We start from the raw sequence: 17,335 nt of genomic DNA, 5'->3' as shown, positions 1-17,335 counted from the left end.
CAGCAGGGCCCTAAGCACTGGACAAAGACAAAGGGCAGCCAAGAGCCAAGAGGAAAACCAGCATTAGCTGGGAGGGAGGGGAAGAAGCCTGCAGGCTTCCCGAGGGGCTGCTAACCCAGCGAGTACAAACCTTTTCCTTGACCAGAATGGCAGAGCACTGGAGCAGCACGCCCATCATCTTGTGAGGGTTCCAGGTGACTGAATTGGCCCTGGAAGACACACAGGGACCTCTGAGAAGATGGGAGGAAGGGAAAGAAGAGCCTATCCTGTTGAGGAAAACCCCATCGGCCCATCTCCATGGAAGTCACGGCTGCTTTCCTTGCCCAGTCTCCTAAATGGACCCTCAGCGGGAAGTGCATGCTTCAGGCAGTCTCCCAAGGTATTGCACTACAGAATGCTATATATAACTGCTATTAACAACAGCAGCCAGTTACTTCTTACATATCCTACTGTTCTCAGAGCTTTAGGGGTATATGATGGGAAATGGGACTAAGGTCTCTGGGGCTTTGCAGGTATGCAGTCCCAATCTGAACCTTAGCCCTGACATTTTCCAGCTTGTGTACATGACACAACTCGTTTGTGTTTCAGAGTTCACATCGATCTTATCAGGATGGAATAAAAGATAAAACAAGTTCATGGAATATGTACTCATAGGGCCTTGTATATGTGATTCTCACAGCAACACTGTGATGGAGTCATCCCTATTACTTCTCACTTACAAAAAGAAACAGATGCACAGATAGACTAACCACATTATCCAAAGTCACACAGCTGGGGGATGCTGGGTCATGGTCCAGCTCCAGGAGTCTCTTTACAGAACCAACACTCATAGACCATACGCTAGACTGCCTCCTTCTAGGGAGTGACTTCTTGGACTGACTTCTTCCTGCCTTTCTGTTTTGATTTAAAGAAGGGCTAGTGACAAGGACCTGCCTGCTGATGGCGCACCTCAATGCACTGCCTGTAGACTTTGACTACCTAGCAACAGCGATTGAGAAAGCAACATGATTTTTGCCAGTCTGGGCTGCCGTGCTCACTTAACAAGCATGGTCTCCTAGCAACTGGATCACTCTGTCAGACACAATTAGATGACTAAGGAGCACACTAGCTAGGACATTACAGAAACAACCGAGTGTAACATATAATGATCCAAACTTGGGAAATTTGTTTCAGTGGGTTACAGACCCTTTTCTGATGGCCTCGGCCACAGCTGGGCTCTGCATTTTAATACACGAGATGAGTGTGTCCTCTGATGTAACAACGGCCTTGAAATTAGATGTCTGTGCTCACCCAGCACTAACCCCTTGCTGCGGGCTTTTAACCTCTTCCTTAGGTTGTGTAAGTGTGTGTGTGCACACGCGCGTGCATGCCTACACACATACATTTACACACTGTGTTTCAAGAAGTGAGCAGAGCTTGAAGAACTTCTCCCCTACATGCCCAAAAAGGATCCCTGATGGAAGGGATCTGGGAGGATTCCCAGGAAGGTTGACTAAGTGCTGGCATCATTGAGAAAACCCCATGTCAATGCGCTGAGAAGGCATGAACTTAGCCAATTTTGTCACTGCTGTTGCATGTCAAGTCATTAAAAAATTATATTTAGATCTCATAAAATGGCTTTAAAAATGGCCTTCTCAATGTTCCGAAGGTGTGAAGTAAATGATTCTCTGCTACTGCAAGTGGAGGGAATCAGGGCCTGCTGTGGGTTGGCCCCCTTCAGAAAACACGCACGCCTGAACGTTAATAAAGACCAAGCTTAGGGTTAACTCTTTCACCTGGTCCAAGGATGGAAAATGAGAACTGCCTGAGATATTCCATATGTTTCCCTCCAAATTATACGACCATATACTTCATCTCTGACAAGCCAATCTCGTGTTGACAATGGTGTTTCAAAACAGAGAAGAGAGCAGGCACGGTCAAGGCTACAGCATGCAGAGTCCTTGCTAGGAGAGTGCGCCCGTGAACTCCCAGGCCCAGTCTTACTGCCCTGGACTTCACCTGTTCCATGTCCTCAAGATGGCCAGCAGTCCTGTCTCAGGGCCTTTGTATTGTCCGTGCTCACTGCCTGGAATATTCTTTTCTACACCTTTGCTTTCTGCCTCTCTTTTGCTGCAGCTACTGAGATAAGTCAGGGGAGCGGGTGTCTCAGTCATCAGCTCCCTTCCTGAGGAAGAGGAACTAATGGGATCAATGTTCTCCTTCCCCTTCCATTTCTCCTTCCTAGGCACCTCATTGGGTGCCTCACTTCACTATGTGTGAACTCATTGAGGGTCCATTTGACTCGGAAATAAACCATGCACTCAAAAGACACCAGGTGAGCTAAAGTTTGCCCAGTCTGATTGAGATCCATCACTAAAAACCAGGGCTGGGGGACTTAAGGCTGACAAGGGGGCTGGGAAGGTAAGGGATGGACCAAGGTGTATAGTGTATCTGATACAGAAAATGAAGGAGGCTACTGAGCCTACTGTACCTTTCTATGCCGCTGAGTTTGTGGCGGTGCTTCCGGGACATGAGCAGTCCACCACCCCAGGCAGCCTGCAAAGACAGAAAAGAGACAAGAGGAGCTTGTAGCACTGAAGACCCCATAATGAAGATAGGCACACCTTTCATTCTAACACTAGGGAAGCAGAGACAGGCAGATCTCCATGTATTAGAAACCGTACTTGTCTGTGTAGCAAGTTCCAGGCCAGTCAAGGTTACACAATTGATAACCTATGGAATAAGCCCACGTTGACAGTTCTAGTCGCCCAGGCTGTGGGCTCTTCAGTGCTTTACATAAACTTCCTGCAGAGAATGCCTTAGTGATCTAGGAAAAGTGGGTTGAGTTTGTGGTGACTGTGGATCAAAACCCAAAGGCCCAGAGTGCCGGGGCAAGCCAGGGATTGTTTGAATCCAATATACTCCTCCTGACAGCTATGAAGGTACTGAAGGCTGCTTAGAAGGCAGGAGCAACTGTTTGCCTCTTCCAAAAAAAGTCTTGAGAAACTCAGAAGCCCCAGTCATAGGAGACACTGCTCTGGGCACCACGATACCTGGTTTACCCAATAGCCTGGCATAGCATGTCAGCGTGGCCTTTGCTAGCCATTTATCCAAGAGTGGGGCAGATTTTCCTTTTGTCTATACCCAAGAAATGACATCCAGTAAGAGAATAAATAGGGAGGGAGGGAGGGAAGGAGGGAGGGAGGGAGAGAGAGAGAGAGAGAGAGAGAGCTCCAATGACATATGTAAGAGCACATATTTGCTGGGAAACTTTGAGATTACTCTCATAGCTGCTCATGTCTTCTGTATACATCCTTACTTTCCTGCATGCAGCAGATGGACATCTTTCTTAGAAGTGTCACAGATGGGGGATGCACACAGGTGACTAAGTGTTCACACTCATGGCCATTTCCTGTATGTCATGTCTTACTATCTTCTGAAATTCTTTTCTGAAAGTTTTTTTAAATTATCTGAAGTCAGTTATATTTTACTTTGCATCCATTCATCTAAATAAAGCAGCTGCTCATCATAGTAGATTCTGGAAGGATCCACACAAGACAACTATTGGCCAGGACGGACTGAATCCCAGAGGGTGGCCAGGTTCTGTGGCATGCACTGTTCACAAACAGCTCACTGAGGAGTGGGGAAGAGCAGGAGCTAACATAGGTGGGAAAGGTCAGGCAGGGTGTTCAGAAGAGCTGGAGGCAAGGCTGAAAGCAGGGTTGTTTCTGCCCCTTCCCAGGACAGCACTGTGTGTGAACGAGACACTTACATCCACATGCAGCCAAAGGTTGTATTTCTCACATATGTCCGCAATTTCCTGGATTGGATCGAATGCTCCGTAAACAGTCGTGCCTGCGGTTGCATTGACATAAAGGGGAACATAGCCCTACAAGGTGAAAGAGATGGCTGATTAGTGCTTTAAAAAATATTTTCATTTATTTGTTTGGTGTGTGTGTGTGCGTGTGCCCATGTGCACTGGCACCCTCAGAGCACAGAAGAGGATTTTAGATGCCCCAGAGATGGAGTAACAGGTGGTTGTAAACCTGAGGAGGATACTGGGAACCAAACTCTGGTTCAGTGCAAGAGTGGTATGCCCTCTTAGATGCTGAGTCACCTCCCCCAGCCCCTTGTTTGTGGTTTTTAGCCTTCCCCATCTGCTTGTTTCTACGGGAAGTAGAAGGCACCAATCTTTATTTCTAACTGTGAGCCAAGCTGGTGAAATCAGAGACCATTGCTCTCAGTACTTTTTGTTGTTCACTCATTCATTCATTCATTCATTCATTCATTCAACAGAGATATTTTGTTGTTTTTGTTTTGTTTAACTGACTTTTACATGCTAGGTCGTTTGGTGCTGGGGACAGTGCAGGCAACAAGTAGATAAAGAACTCTAATATGATGGACTTAAAATTAGATACGCAAAGTATATAAAATATATCACAGTGGTAAGTTATATGACAGAAACTAAATTAAAAATAATAAGTATTTGGAGAGATGAGCACTTTTGAACATCATCTGAATACTGCTTTCTGCATGTAAGCATGCAGAGTCATGTCGTTCTAAGTGGTTTGATAACCTAATTAAACTCAAACTTTTTTTTTTTTTTTTTTTTTTTTAAGAGGAGGATACAAGGCCTGGGGAATTAGCTCAGTGAGTAAAGTGCTTGCTTTGAAAACGTAAGAATTCACAGTTAAAAAGCCAAGCAGGTTTATGCATGCTTGTAATCTCAGAACTGGGACTAGGTAAATGGAGACAGGTGGGTCCTTGAGGCTTGCTGTTCAGCCTACCTAACCTGCCTTGTGAGTTTCAGGCCAGGGAGAGACCTTGTCTCAAATAAATGATGCAGTGCCTATGTCTGACTTCTACACACCTGCACCACACACACACACACACACACACACACCTGCACACACACACACACCTTCACATACACACCTGCACACACATAAACATGTACACCCCCATAATAATAGTAGGTCTATAACTGGGAAGGCTGAAACACTAATTCATCTTAAGATGTTGTCACAGAAAAGAGGGAAGCAAGGAAATGAATAAAAGGACCTAGGGCAAGTTGGGGGAGCCCTATGAGTCTCAAGGAGTTTAAGAGCTCATCCCTTAGCCAGTAAAACTCCATCCACCTTAGTCTCAGCAAACAGCCACAACCAAAAAAGAAGGCACGAGAAGGTAACTAAACAACAGTGTGGTGGTAATGGTGGCAGCTACATGGCGGGGCCGTGGGGCCCATCTGTTCTATGGAATTGCTTCGTGTAGCAGAGTTCGTTGAGTTGGATTTGCCAAGTACTAAGCCATCTGCTGGGGCACAGAAGTGCTTTGCTAAACAGAGTCCCTCGATAAAATGGGACTTATGAAGACTAGACTATATCTAACAAGAAACAAAGTTCAATGGGTGAGGAGATGGAGTCACCACATGTCCTGCAGGTTGGGTGAGTGTCACAGATGCATCCTGTGAGTGGCTACCCACGAGTGCTCTGGTCACCCTCACTCAAAGCATTCATCTACTCACTAAGCTGGACCAAACTAATAATCGAGGTAGTTCTAGAGTGGACCCTCTTAGCACGGGCAAAACACAAAATGGACAAAAATCAACAGGGAAGGTAAATTTGGCTGTTGAGGTGGCTTAGTACTGTGAGTGGATAAAGGACTTTGCCACTAAGTCTCATAACTGAGTTTAATCCTTAGAATGCATTCGGTAGGAAAGAACCAACTCCTATCCTCTGACTCTCTCTTACACACACACACACACACACACACACACACACACACACAAACAGTATGACTTGTAGACTCAGCTTTGGGGCCAAATCCTTTCACAAGTTGGAAATAAGTGAATATCTCAGACAGGAATCTTGGAAATGTAGTACAATTATCCCATTATCAAAATATTTCATTGTGTAGGTAAATAACAGTCATTTTTTAAAAAAAGTATTCACTGAAGTTTCAAAACATACCTACCTTTTGTTTGGCATCAAGAATTTTTGCCTCTAAATCAGCCGGAATTATCTTCCCCCTATAATTATTATAAAAAGAGAGAAGTGAAAATAAAGAGTCAACAAGATTGTACAAGAGGGAAAAAAACCTTTTTCATCAGCAGCAAAAAGTAATTTAAATGGATATTTTCAACAGACCATTAGCAGCTTGGCACACTGTACGGAGCCAGCGCTTAAACACAATAAAGCAGATTTAACAGACGAACACATTTAATACATCAGGAGCCTAATGCTCACTCCGCCCTGCCTACCTTTCATTGCACTTTATCAAAATCACATTGTCGGTTCCAAAGCCAAGCGCAGCCCCGGCTTTCTTTATGGAATAGTGACTCTGCAACAAAGGGATGCTTGAGGTTAAAAGTTGCATAGTCCCTTGAAAACCATCACAACCCACACGCCAGAGCCCCCAACTCACGTGTTCTGAGGTGAAGAGGACCAGTTTGGGCACAGCCGCCATGCCTTTTGTCTTCACTTCTGGGAAGTACTTGTAACGAGCAGCCATGATGCTGTACATATTGGATATGGCTCCCCCTATCAACAAGCAAACATAGCGGGAGGTTGTTGGGGTTCTACTGGGTTTTTAATACAAAGGTTGAGCTGGTGCTTCACCAAATTGGGAAGGGAAAGGACAGTATCCTGAAAGCTTTGCTGCTTTCTTTACTTCTAAGGACTTCTCTTTGGACTCTGCACTTATTTCCAGAGCTATGTAGGTGATTTCGCTGGAGGTGTTTCAGGCATTGCAATGCCTACCCAAAGCCTATACACAAAACAGGAGGCAGTGGGAGCAGCTGCAAAGGCATGGCTAGTTACAGCCTCCCAGCTCCCATCTCCCGGGTAATCTGTTACTGAACAAAGATGAATCTGTTCCCTGAGCTCAGAAACACAGAGAAAAAGAGTAATGAAGCTTTCAGAAAGAAATAGTGCATTTCTTGGTTACCAGCTTGGGTGCTCTTTTTAATGAATAGCCCAGATGAGTTCCTGAGTCTAGGAGAGGTCTAAGTTTATTTAAATAGATACAAATTCACTCATGTCCCTCTAAATAAAGATACAAAAGGAAAGGAGATAACTATCCAAGTCTAGCCAATACAAACTAGTCACTTTTGCATCAATTGCCTTAGGATGAAACAGGCAAATCTGTGGTCTGCTTGAATTGCCTGGACAATTGTATTCTTCTTTTCCCCTGTATGCAGTCACACTGCCGATAACATCATCTACAACGGCTTCTTACCCACAAGGATAGCAGTCTTCATTGTAAAGATTTTTATCGTATCTACTTTGAGCTAAGAGACTAAAGTAGATACAATATTTGGAGTGAACTCAGCTCATTGATAATCTGACTCATTGATCCCTAGGTTTGCTGTTGTCAGAACAGCACCATTTTGCATGACCCAGACACAGCCTTGGTTAGTTAGTTTGTAGGGTGGTAGCATTCTTGCTAGCCTTCATCCTGATAAAGATAGGAATGCTGAGTGCTAAGACCATCAACTGTATATATATATATATATATATATATATATATGTGTGTGTGTGTGTGTATGTGTGTGTGTGTGTGTGTGTGTGTGTGTGTGTGTGTGTGTACACATATACACAAATGTCACAATGAAAACCATTAATTTCCATAATTGACATTTGTCAGTAATTTTAATAAAAAAGAACAAAAGGATCCACATTGGCAGTATTGGAAGCAGTTACAGAAAAGAAACCTACCAGGAGAAAATATCCCATCACCATCTTTATTTGACCATCCAACGATCTCTCTCATCTTCTTAAGAGTAATCTGTTCCATGAGAACAAACACGGGTGCAATTTCATATGTGAACCTAGAGTGGTGGTGAAAGGAAGAAGGGAAATAAAGAAACCTATGTTTTTTATGAACACAGACCATTGGTTCAGCAGTTGTGGCTGGGTACTAAAAATGGATACTCAAAACCACTAACATGATTTTTTTTTCCCTGAATCCACATGTCTGCCAGTCCTAAAGTGTCAAAACCCAGATGGGTTACCAAGAGAGGTAGTGGAAAGTCTGCTGTGAGATACTTCACCAGCAAAAGAGAGCCTCACCTGTCCTGGGTGGGTTCACCCAGAGTGGAGGATTCACTGTAATTATGTGTAGGTGAATGCAGTGTTAATTTGAAAAACTCATTTTGGCTTCTACTTACAATTGGTTGAAACATTAAAAAAAAAAGGACTGCCAGTTTCACGCTTGTAGGCAGGGCTAACTTCTGTCTTTCAGAAACATTGTAAACATCTGAAAGCTGACTGTGAAGATAATTGGGAATATTGACCCATGTTTTAAAGATCTCAATGTAATTATCTACATGTTCTTTCTTCTAATAACCCCTAAGGAAAACTGTGTATCTATACTTCTCTGGAGTCAATATCTGTCAAAAATAATTAGAAGTGATGATTTTTCTAATTACAAATTATAAACAAGAAGACAGTCAACTTGCATACATATCTGACTGTGAGTGTTAGATCTTCTGGCAGGTTGCATGTGTCTCCCAATGAACAGATGTAAATGAAGCAAGCCATAGTTTATTTTATTTTATTTTTTTAAAGAAGTTCAAAGTGGTAGCACTGTCTGGTAGGACAGTCATGGAAGCAAGATCGGGGTGCTAAACAGGGTCCAAGAGAAGTCAAGGAAGACCACTCACAGAAAATTGAGCCTAAAGACAGAATCCGTTTACTAAACGCTAAGGCTCTTTTTCTTGCTTTGCCTTGAAGTTCTTAAGCTTTGGTGTCTGTAGGCTGAGCCAAGACCATCCTAGCTGGAAAGAGATGCCTAGACCGACCCAGCCAAGTGATACAGGAGGCATCATCATCATTTAGGAGTTTGGGGTTGAATGCCAAAGCCAAAGACTAATGGGAATCTTGCTTAATGATTTAGAAAAGCTACTTGCAAGAATAAGATAACTATGGCTTTAAGTAAAACACAGGTGATGCCAATAAGCTTTAATCAGGAAGGAAAATTAAAACAGTCACATTAATTATGTGTCTGTACAGGAGGACAACAGACCCAAGAGGATCCTCAGGATATGTCTGCTGGGAGAAGGAGAAGAATTTTGTTTCGAAAGGATCATGTCCATTTTCCTTGGAGGTCCCCTGAAATTTTGGGAGCAAGACCCTGGGAGAACATGTGTTCAGTTACCATCACCTCTGGAGGTCACACTCATGCTTTGGTTCTGCTCTGAGCCCCATCACCGTAGCAACCAACACTCCCTCATGTCTGATGGCCTGATAAAGGAAGAAGAAGAGAAGGGTTCCTGGTTTAGCCTGGGATGCTGAGTGTAGCAAGAGGCAAACTCATGGTTCGCATCTCCACATCGTTGAACAAATGTATGATCTACAGTTCCACTGATTTTTGGAAATGTTGAAATGGCTGAAATATTTGCATGGTGAAGAGGAAATGATGGCAGTTTGTGTGCTTGGATCTCACAATATCAATTAGCAATAAGAAATCTCTTGAGGTCAAGGAAAGAAACAGTTGAACCATACACCACAATTTTAGAATTTGCTCAAAGACTGGATGAAAGCTAAGTTAGAGGCATCAGTATTAGACACCAGGTAGGAACCATGTGAGGGAGAATGTGTGGGACTGAAAACCAAGGAGTTGGTTTGATATGTGTTGCAGGATAGCATCAACTTAGCCTTCACATTTGCATAAACCAGTCTTCCTGTCCATCAGGACAGGCAAGAAGAGTCTAGAGCTCCCAAAGGGGACTATTTGGTCTCATGTACTTCTGAAGCCTTATCTATGTTGGGTATGTGGTTCCTAAACCTTCTTTCAGTTCTGCTCACCAGATACAGGGTGGCTGTTAGGTCCCTCATAGTCCCGTGTTTGGAGGAGACAGATGTTATGAGACACCATTCCCAAGCTTGAGATTGAAACTTAGTAGGGTAAATGAGCATTTGGCTCTTGACCTCAGATGCATCTTGTTTGAGGGTCTCTGCCTTGGTCTGAGGGACCAGATAGATCATGGCTAGTACTGTACTGACTCCAGAACTTAGTCCTTACATCCTTCCTCTCCTAGAAACTTAGAGAAAACTTTTGGAAGAGAAGAGCTGTGTGCCTAGGACAACTACACATTTGCAAAGTTTCCTCTGGACACTTACTGGCCATGACTGTAGATTCACAATCTGACAAACATGGTTTTGAGATGTTTTGTTCCAGATACTTCTGACCCTACCTGTCCATTTTGGGTCATATTTGTAATTATAGTGAAAGGTGTTTTCCTGTATCCATATTCCTATGAAAGCCTTTGACGTTTACTCTAGAACTCATGATTTAGTTGGATCACAGACCCCTTTAGGAATCCTGGGAACACTACAAGTAAAAAGGTGTGGATATACACACTGTTTGTGCACACTTGTAAGAGATTCTTCTCCCTACAGTTTGGACCCCAGGTTAGGAATCCCTTCTCTAAATGACAGGTGAGAGATGACATCAAGAGACCAAAGGTCAATGCAGATCTGGAAGAAGCTGGTGGGGTACTGAGGTCAAAGCATATAGCTACGGTTCAGGATCTGAGATCAGTGAAGTAGTCCTTCAAAAGACCTTGGCATACAGTGAATGACATGGATTGGAATTAAGGATTTAAAACAGCAGATGGGAGGATATTAAGAGAAGACTCAGTGGAGAGGTAGGTCAGCCCCTCGACAGTCCACCTCAGCTTGCCAGTGAGATGTACTCAGAATCAAAGTGAACCAAAGTTGTCAAGATGCTGTTGCTGTGCTGTCACTGCCAATCATAAACAGTATTGACTGTCTTTTCCTTCACCACAGTCTGTTGAGAGTGTGGTTCACCAAGACCAGAGACTGTCTTTTCTTGCTTCCTTCCACTCAACCACGGGGCTAGCTATGGCCGAACAATTTCTGTGGAAAGAGTTTCATGTGGTTCTGAGGTTTTCTAGCTGTAATACCATGTCCCTACTTTGCCAGCCCTGCCTCCTTCCCTTCCTCTCTTCCTTAGTCCCTCGGTCTCTCATGCCCTCTTGTTTTCCTGAGTTTCGAAAGAGAGACTAAGGGCCAGAACTCCAGTTGTCAGCAAGCAATATGAAGGAACTTTGTAGCTGAGGGCTTCATGGCATAAAATGGGCCAGAAAGGCACAAAGGAACCTGGATTTTTGGTGACTTCCAGGCTGAGGACTTTAATGAAAGACTTCCACATTAGCTGCTGTTATGATTCTCAGATGTCCCCTCTCTACAGACGTGGCAGGGGACATAAGTAAGATGTTTAAGGGGAACTTAGGGAGATGTTCTTTAGTACAAAGATGGCAAGTGTTAGAAACAAGAGCCAGGAGGCTATGTGTGCCTACGTCTCCTGGGGTGTGGCTATCTTAGGACTGAGCTATAGTTAAATCTTCAGGATCACCCTGCAGGGAAGACACCACTGCCTCTTTCCCCGATGAAAAGATAAACACTCAAGAGGAACACTGATTTGTGTGCGATCTCAGCTGTCTGCTTCAGGGTCAGCAATCCCACTCATAGCTGTTTCCCCAGGACAAATGGGAACTGCCTGGTGCAGGCTCTACTCTGACAGCTCGCCCCTCAGTGTGTGATGACCGTTGATTCCACAGGAAATTTCTCCAGGGTGAAAATAGAGCAATACGTGTGCAAGACCCTCCAGCTCACGGTAAAGCGGAGAGACTGATCTTGCTGTCGCAATTACATATTATACCAGGTGTCTTTGCTTACACAGCCTGCTCACACAGTTGTTCTTGGTGGGCTTGCTTTGGAAGAGGAGTACATGCCAAGAACAGCTACACATTTGCTGTATTCTCCTCCATCCTTGCCTGGGAGAACAGGTGCCAGAGCTGCATGTACAAGCTGACATAAAAGCACGGGCATGAACGTTCTTTCTTTCTTTGCTAGCCAGTCAGATGGCCTACCTGATCTTTCAGATCCATCTGAAAGAGGATATTAGATCCTTCTCTGAAAGGACTTTTCAGAGGATAGTAATTACGCTCTTTTACCAGTGCTACCCAAATCCAGCAGATGTGGGGTGGGAGAGGAGCTATGAACACATCAGCAATTAAATCACAATTGGCCAGAATAAAGGAAGCTCTCCTGCCAGTCTCCCTCAGGCTTATATGGACAGGTGTTCCTAGCTGAAGAAAGGAATTGTCACAAGGGAGCAGATGCTCCCTGCGTGCCTGCGATGCTGCCGTACGCCATGATCTTCCAGGACTCCTGGCTGAGGAGACTGTCTAGAGAACAGTTATCACTTCCTCGCACAATGCCCGTCTCAGGAGCTGACAGGAACTCTCTCACTATTTTAAATAACCTTCTCTATTGATCTGTTGGGATCGAATCATATTTTACAAATACCTCCTGCTCAGTGCAGAGGCAATTATTATGTGTCATTTAGCTAGCTTGGCCTTGACCTCGGATGGCTGGGACATATTTCGTGTTTCATAGCTGAGCTGAGAGCTAAGGGAGAAGCGAAGAATTTTGATTTTATTAATATAGACCGAAAAGCGGTCAGGAGGAGAACCTGTAATGAAGCTTTCTGGTTCAAGGGAAGCTTTTAGAAGAGCTGGTCATAAATGGTTAAAAGGGGCAAACCCTTTATTTATCTTGATATTGGCTACACATTAGAAGTGATACTCAGAAGCCTCTAGAGCACATACAAAGATGATGGGTAAGTGCAGGGCCTATGGGATTTGAGTCTTGCTGAACGTGTGTTATTTTGGGGGTCAGGAAAGATCAGACCTACAGCCTGGAAGACGCTTAGCCACTGAGCCACATCCCCAGCCCCGATTCGTACCTACCCTTCACTTTGCTTTTCCCACTTATTTCCTAAATTGCTGGGTTAAAACAAACAGACTTCATTTTCTAAGTTAAGTTGTTCCCTCTCGTGAGATGCTACAATTAAGCGCTAGTGTACTTTCTCCAAGTTATAACTAGTATGCTATGACGCTTGTGCTTAGTGATAAATATTTTATTCTGCAAACCATAATAGAATAAAGATGGCAGAAGTTGCGGGGTTGGGGAGCGGGGGAGCTTTGTGTTTGAAGAGGTCATGGATTGATTGCATCCCTGACCTGAATTCCGGACTTTTGAAGTCTTAGTAGGCCAACACAGACACTCCACGAGATGCCGTGACGTGTGATCAGCAAGTGTGATGAGACCGCTTTCATTCTTTAATCAGCTTAATTTTTATGCCTTTTAGCCCAAAGGGCTCCACTTGCCCTATTTACTTTGAAAATTTTGTCTGGCTTTCTGAAGGTAGTTTTAGTATTTTGAGTCACAGCATTAGGCAGCCTAGGGAGGCGCACGAACAATCTGTAGTTTCAAGATGCCCTTTTGGCTTTGTGGCTGGCCACAGGTCAAGAAAAGCAGGTTACCTTGAACTTTAATAACCAGCGTTCTGTCGGCCGTCATGTGAGACTTCTCACAAACCCACTCATTCACCGAAGTTCACTTTTCAGGATCTTGCAACAAACTTAAGGAGTGAGTTGGGGACTAAAGGGGAGCACAATGGCAGAGCGCACGCTTAGCATGCCCTAGGCCCGGGTTTACGTGTTTAGTGTGCCCGAGGTCTGGGTTTGGTGCCTGGTACCACAGAATAATTAACAAATAACAAATAAATAGCTTTCCAATGTTGCAGCAGTGACAGAAACCCCCATGGTTCTCATGCAGCTATCATTAAATTATTGTAATACATTTGCCTCATTAATTTCCTTTGGATACTTTAATTGAATGTTATGCCACTGTCTGAATTCATTGATAGTAATAAAACACTGTCATTAGTATCAAGGAAAAAGATAATCGTCCTTAAGCTATGGTGACCCGCCATATCTCGTAATACATTCTTAGCTCCCCCCCCCAGCCGCCCCCAGAGAGGACACATACGGGGTGATTTCTAAGACTGCTCAGGTTGTACTTGGACCTTGAAGATCTTGGAATAACTTCCACGTAAATTTAAAAGATAGCAGAAATAAATGAAAGCCTTGTCTACATAGGCAGGTTGGGTTTCCCAAAGTGTTAAACTCAGCAAAAGCTGCCAGTTATTTTGAAATGAATACATGCCATATCTGCAGTAGATGAAAGTTGCTGTAGAAATTTTACTTAAACAATAGGCCGATCGAATGGATTCGTGGCAAATAATAGCGTAATTATGAAGAAAATACAGCCTCAGTGTTAAGTACCAATGTGCTTGGGTGGGAAAGGAAACCAAAACCATAGACAAAGAATGACCTTTTAAGATGTGCACTGGGAGAATGAATCTGCTGTGCAATTTCACATGGAAATTTCAAAGCTAGCTATCATTTCTCACACTCATGCTCTTAGTACACTATTCAAGAATAGTTTCTCACCTTGTGGCAAATCTAAAAGAGTTTATGAGATGAGTGAACTCCAAGAGAACAGAACCATCAGAGTGAAATGTGTAAACCACAAGCCATATACATCATGTGTGCATGCATCTAGGAAAAGAACACAGGAGACTTACATATTGGTATTGGCAGTCGATGTCAGCCATTCACCAGCTAAACCAATGATATCCAAACCAGTAGAGAGCTGGTTGAAAAATCGAGGGTGACCTAGAGAGATAACAGGCAAACATGAAAGGCAAAGCCGCAGTTTTCATTGCTATCTTCAGAGCAAAGGGCTGGAGCACACGACACGAGCTCCGTCCTATGGTCTAACAGAGCTCTCCAAGGGTCCTGGAGAAGGAGGAAGAAGGTGACCAACCATTAACAATGATGGTGCCCTCAGACGCCTATGTTTCTAAGGCAGCATGCATTTAAATTTAAAAACAGGAAATTGGGCCTGGAACAATGGCTCAGTGGTTAAGAACCCTGGCTGTTCTTCCAGAGGACCCACGTTCCATCCCAAGCATCCTCATGGTAGCTTACAACTATCTGCAACTCCAATCCCAGGTGATCTGATGCCCTTTTCTGGCTTCTGAGAACACTGCAGGCACTTGGCACGCAGGCATACGCCATATACAGGCAAAGCAATCTATCCATACAAATTAAAAATAAAAACAAACACACAAAGTTGAGCATCGTGAAATGAACCACACTTTCCAATATCTTATTTGTTGACCTTCAGGTGAGCTCCTCCATCACACTCATTTCCTGGGTTCTGAGAAAGGATGTGGGATGTCCTGTGTGGTGATGCATGCTTGTGATCTTAGCACTTTGGGAGGGTAGAGGCAAGAGGATTGTGAGTTCAAGGCCAGTCTGGATTACAAAGTAAGACCTTTTCTTAACTTCCTATTGAGGAATGTGGAAGCTCTTATTCTTTTTATATCTATTGCAACTTTTACTTCAATATCCCAAGAACATTAAGTCCCAGGCTGAGATTGGCTAACAGAGAGAGGCTATAGGCCTCCGAGTTTTCGCTCAGACCTGATATGAAGACCAACCATCACTCTCTGAGTCTCTGGGGCAAATGTGATACCAAGCATCAGTTTTCTTTGCCCATCTAGACTTAGGTGCTCATTAAAGTCATGGAGCTAAGCAGATTAAGAGCTAGCTGCCCCAGCATCTTCTCTGTGAGCAGGCAGACCATCCCTCACTCAGTTACTGAGCACAGAACCACGTAGGTCCTGTGATTCTAAAGTCCCGTGCAGCCCACAGTGCACTTTAACTGGATCTGCCCTCAGCAAACTTACAACTGTTGCCAAATTTTTGCAAACTTGATGTTCACCAAAAACTCAGGCTTGGCTCAGCTGTCATGAAGCAGGTCCTACAATAGATTATCCAGGGAGTATGTGACAGAGGGTGATGTCGCAGAGATTTGCTGACTGCTGTGTTTCCAGTGGAAACTGCCATTGTCTGTGAATAACTGTCAGAGACCTAGGATTTGAATGTCCCTAGTCTGAGAATCTGCTCTTCCCTCAATGTTCTGGAGAGGAGGAGACGCTTTTCTTTGGGAACATGGCTGCTGGTAGGTGCCACAGTCAGGTGAAGGCTCCATACTTAGGAATGCTCAGGCAACACTAATTGGACTCAGTAGATTATTAAAAAATAAAGAGACAACATGAAGGTAGGAGGAAGGATTTTTAGGGGATCCAGGGAGAGTGGGAGGGGCAAATTAGGGCAGCTGTAATCAAGCTACATCTTCTTATACACATATGAAATTGTCAAACAAGAAAATATCCTAAAGTAATATTTCCATTGAAATCCATTAAAGTATATACTGTGCCCGTTGAAAACTTAAAACAACAACAACAATTCTTTCATTCTGAGCTAGTACTGGCTATAAATAAATGCAATCACATGTTATTTGATACTGCACTAGAGTCCCACAGCATAGCACAACAAAGAACAGAGACAGACTGAAACAAAGTGAAACAGTCTGTACAGGAGACACAGAAGTACAAAGGTCCCAAACACCCTTTTTCACATGGCTACAGCATCTGCCTCCACCACTCTGTAACAGAGTGTCTACTGAACAGCAACATAGCTTAGACGTCAGTTGTTTCCCCACCCCCCCTCCTTCCATTTCTCCTCCCTCCCTCCCTCCATCCTTCTGTCCACCCTTCTCATATTTTGCTCTTTCTGTTGCTTTTTAAAAAACAGGCCTAGTTTCATAGCCCAGACTATCCTCAAACTGGGGGTCTTCTTGATCTCACCCTCATTTTCTAAGTGTTGGCTTCACAGGCAGGTACAATTAGGCCCAAACCCAGATTTGCTTTTAGTTCTCACAGACATGATGCTGAGTAATACATGGTTTAATGTCAAGTAAGGGGAGAAAGTCATTTTAAAGTAAGTTTCCCTCCCAAATAAACTACTTGGTCCCGACTCAGCTGAATTGAAACAGTATGTAACAAAAGCATTCCTATATTCAGGAGGCAATTGAATATTTTAAGTATTAAGGAGCTTAGGTGTTTGTTTGTTTTTAGCCTAAAACACTGACATGATTTTTAAAGGAAATTCATGAAGGTTCAGATATGTGTTGAGGCAGTAATATTCTGTATGGGCCCTGCTTCCATACAATGCAGAGAAGGGGTCAGCAGGACTTGGTGAGAGTTAAAGCTGGGTATTGGGTGCACGGGGTTCATTATATAATTCTACTTTGGTGTAAGTTCAAATTTTCCATAATGAGAAGTTAAAAAAAGAACAAGCCCAGAAATACATGGCTGCTTGATTGAAGGCTGCTTCATCTCCACATCAGTCCTTGGAAAATCTGTGTGTGCTGGGTCCTTTGTTAATTCATAGAGCGATTTCAAATGCCACCGTTTCCCTTCTTAAACTGCTGGAACACTGTGCTTTCGTTATTAAAACCCAATTCATTATTTTGGCTGTTAATGCACTAATATCCTCCAGAATGTTTCTGATGTGTGCTGGGGGCTTAGTCTATTGTTTGAATGTATATTCCAAATGATAGATCATCAA

The 17,335-nt window shown here is 43.7% G+C and overlaps 1 protein-coding gene across 8 annotated transcripts in view; it reads right to left on the bottom strand.

The window, feature by feature from the left end:
- Gad1 (glutamate decarboxylase 1) overlaps positions 1–17,335 on the bottom strand; it is a 40,712-nt gene that overhangs the window by 8,374 nt on the left and 15,003 nt on the right. For 4 of the 8 annotated variants that reach the window (XR_001780815.2, XR_003950661.1, XR_003950660.1 and 1 more), the window contains exons 6-14: positions 14,440–14,530; positions 9,136–9,221; positions 7,695–7,807; positions 6,403–6,518; positions 6,239–6,318; positions 5,953–6,007; positions 3,752–3,868; positions 2,471–2,535; positions 131–209 (exon numbers count right to left, since the gene is read on the bottom strand). Coding sequence is in view for 5 of the 8 variants with exons in the window: in XM_030247531.1 (XP_030103391.1) it covers positions 131–209; positions 2,471–2,535; positions 3,752–3,868; positions 5,953–6,007; positions 6,239–6,318; positions 6,403–6,518; positions 7,695–7,773 (591 nt within the window). In the remaining 3 variants the exon portion in view is untranslated. Of the gene's footprint in view, positions 1–130; positions 210–2,470; positions 2,536–3,751; positions 3,869–5,952; positions 6,008–6,238; positions 6,319–6,402; positions 6,519–7,694; positions 7,808–8,519; positions 9,222–14,439; positions 14,531–17,335 lie in introns of those variants that run through there. The other 4 variants (NM_008077.5, XM_006498766.4, XM_006498765.3 and 1 more) reach the window with 2 other exon arrangements.

The sequence above is a fragment of the Mus musculus genome, chromosome 2, assembly GCF_000001635.26.
Source record: "Mus musculus strain C57BL/6J chromosome 2, GRCm38.p6 C57BL/6J".
In the NCBI taxonomy this organism is placed as follows: domain Eukaryota; kingdom Metazoa; phylum Chordata; class Mammalia; order Rodentia; family Muridae; genus Mus; species Mus musculus.
Note: the sequence above shows the minus strand (reverse complement) of the source record. Positions and strands in the feature narration are given on the sequence as shown.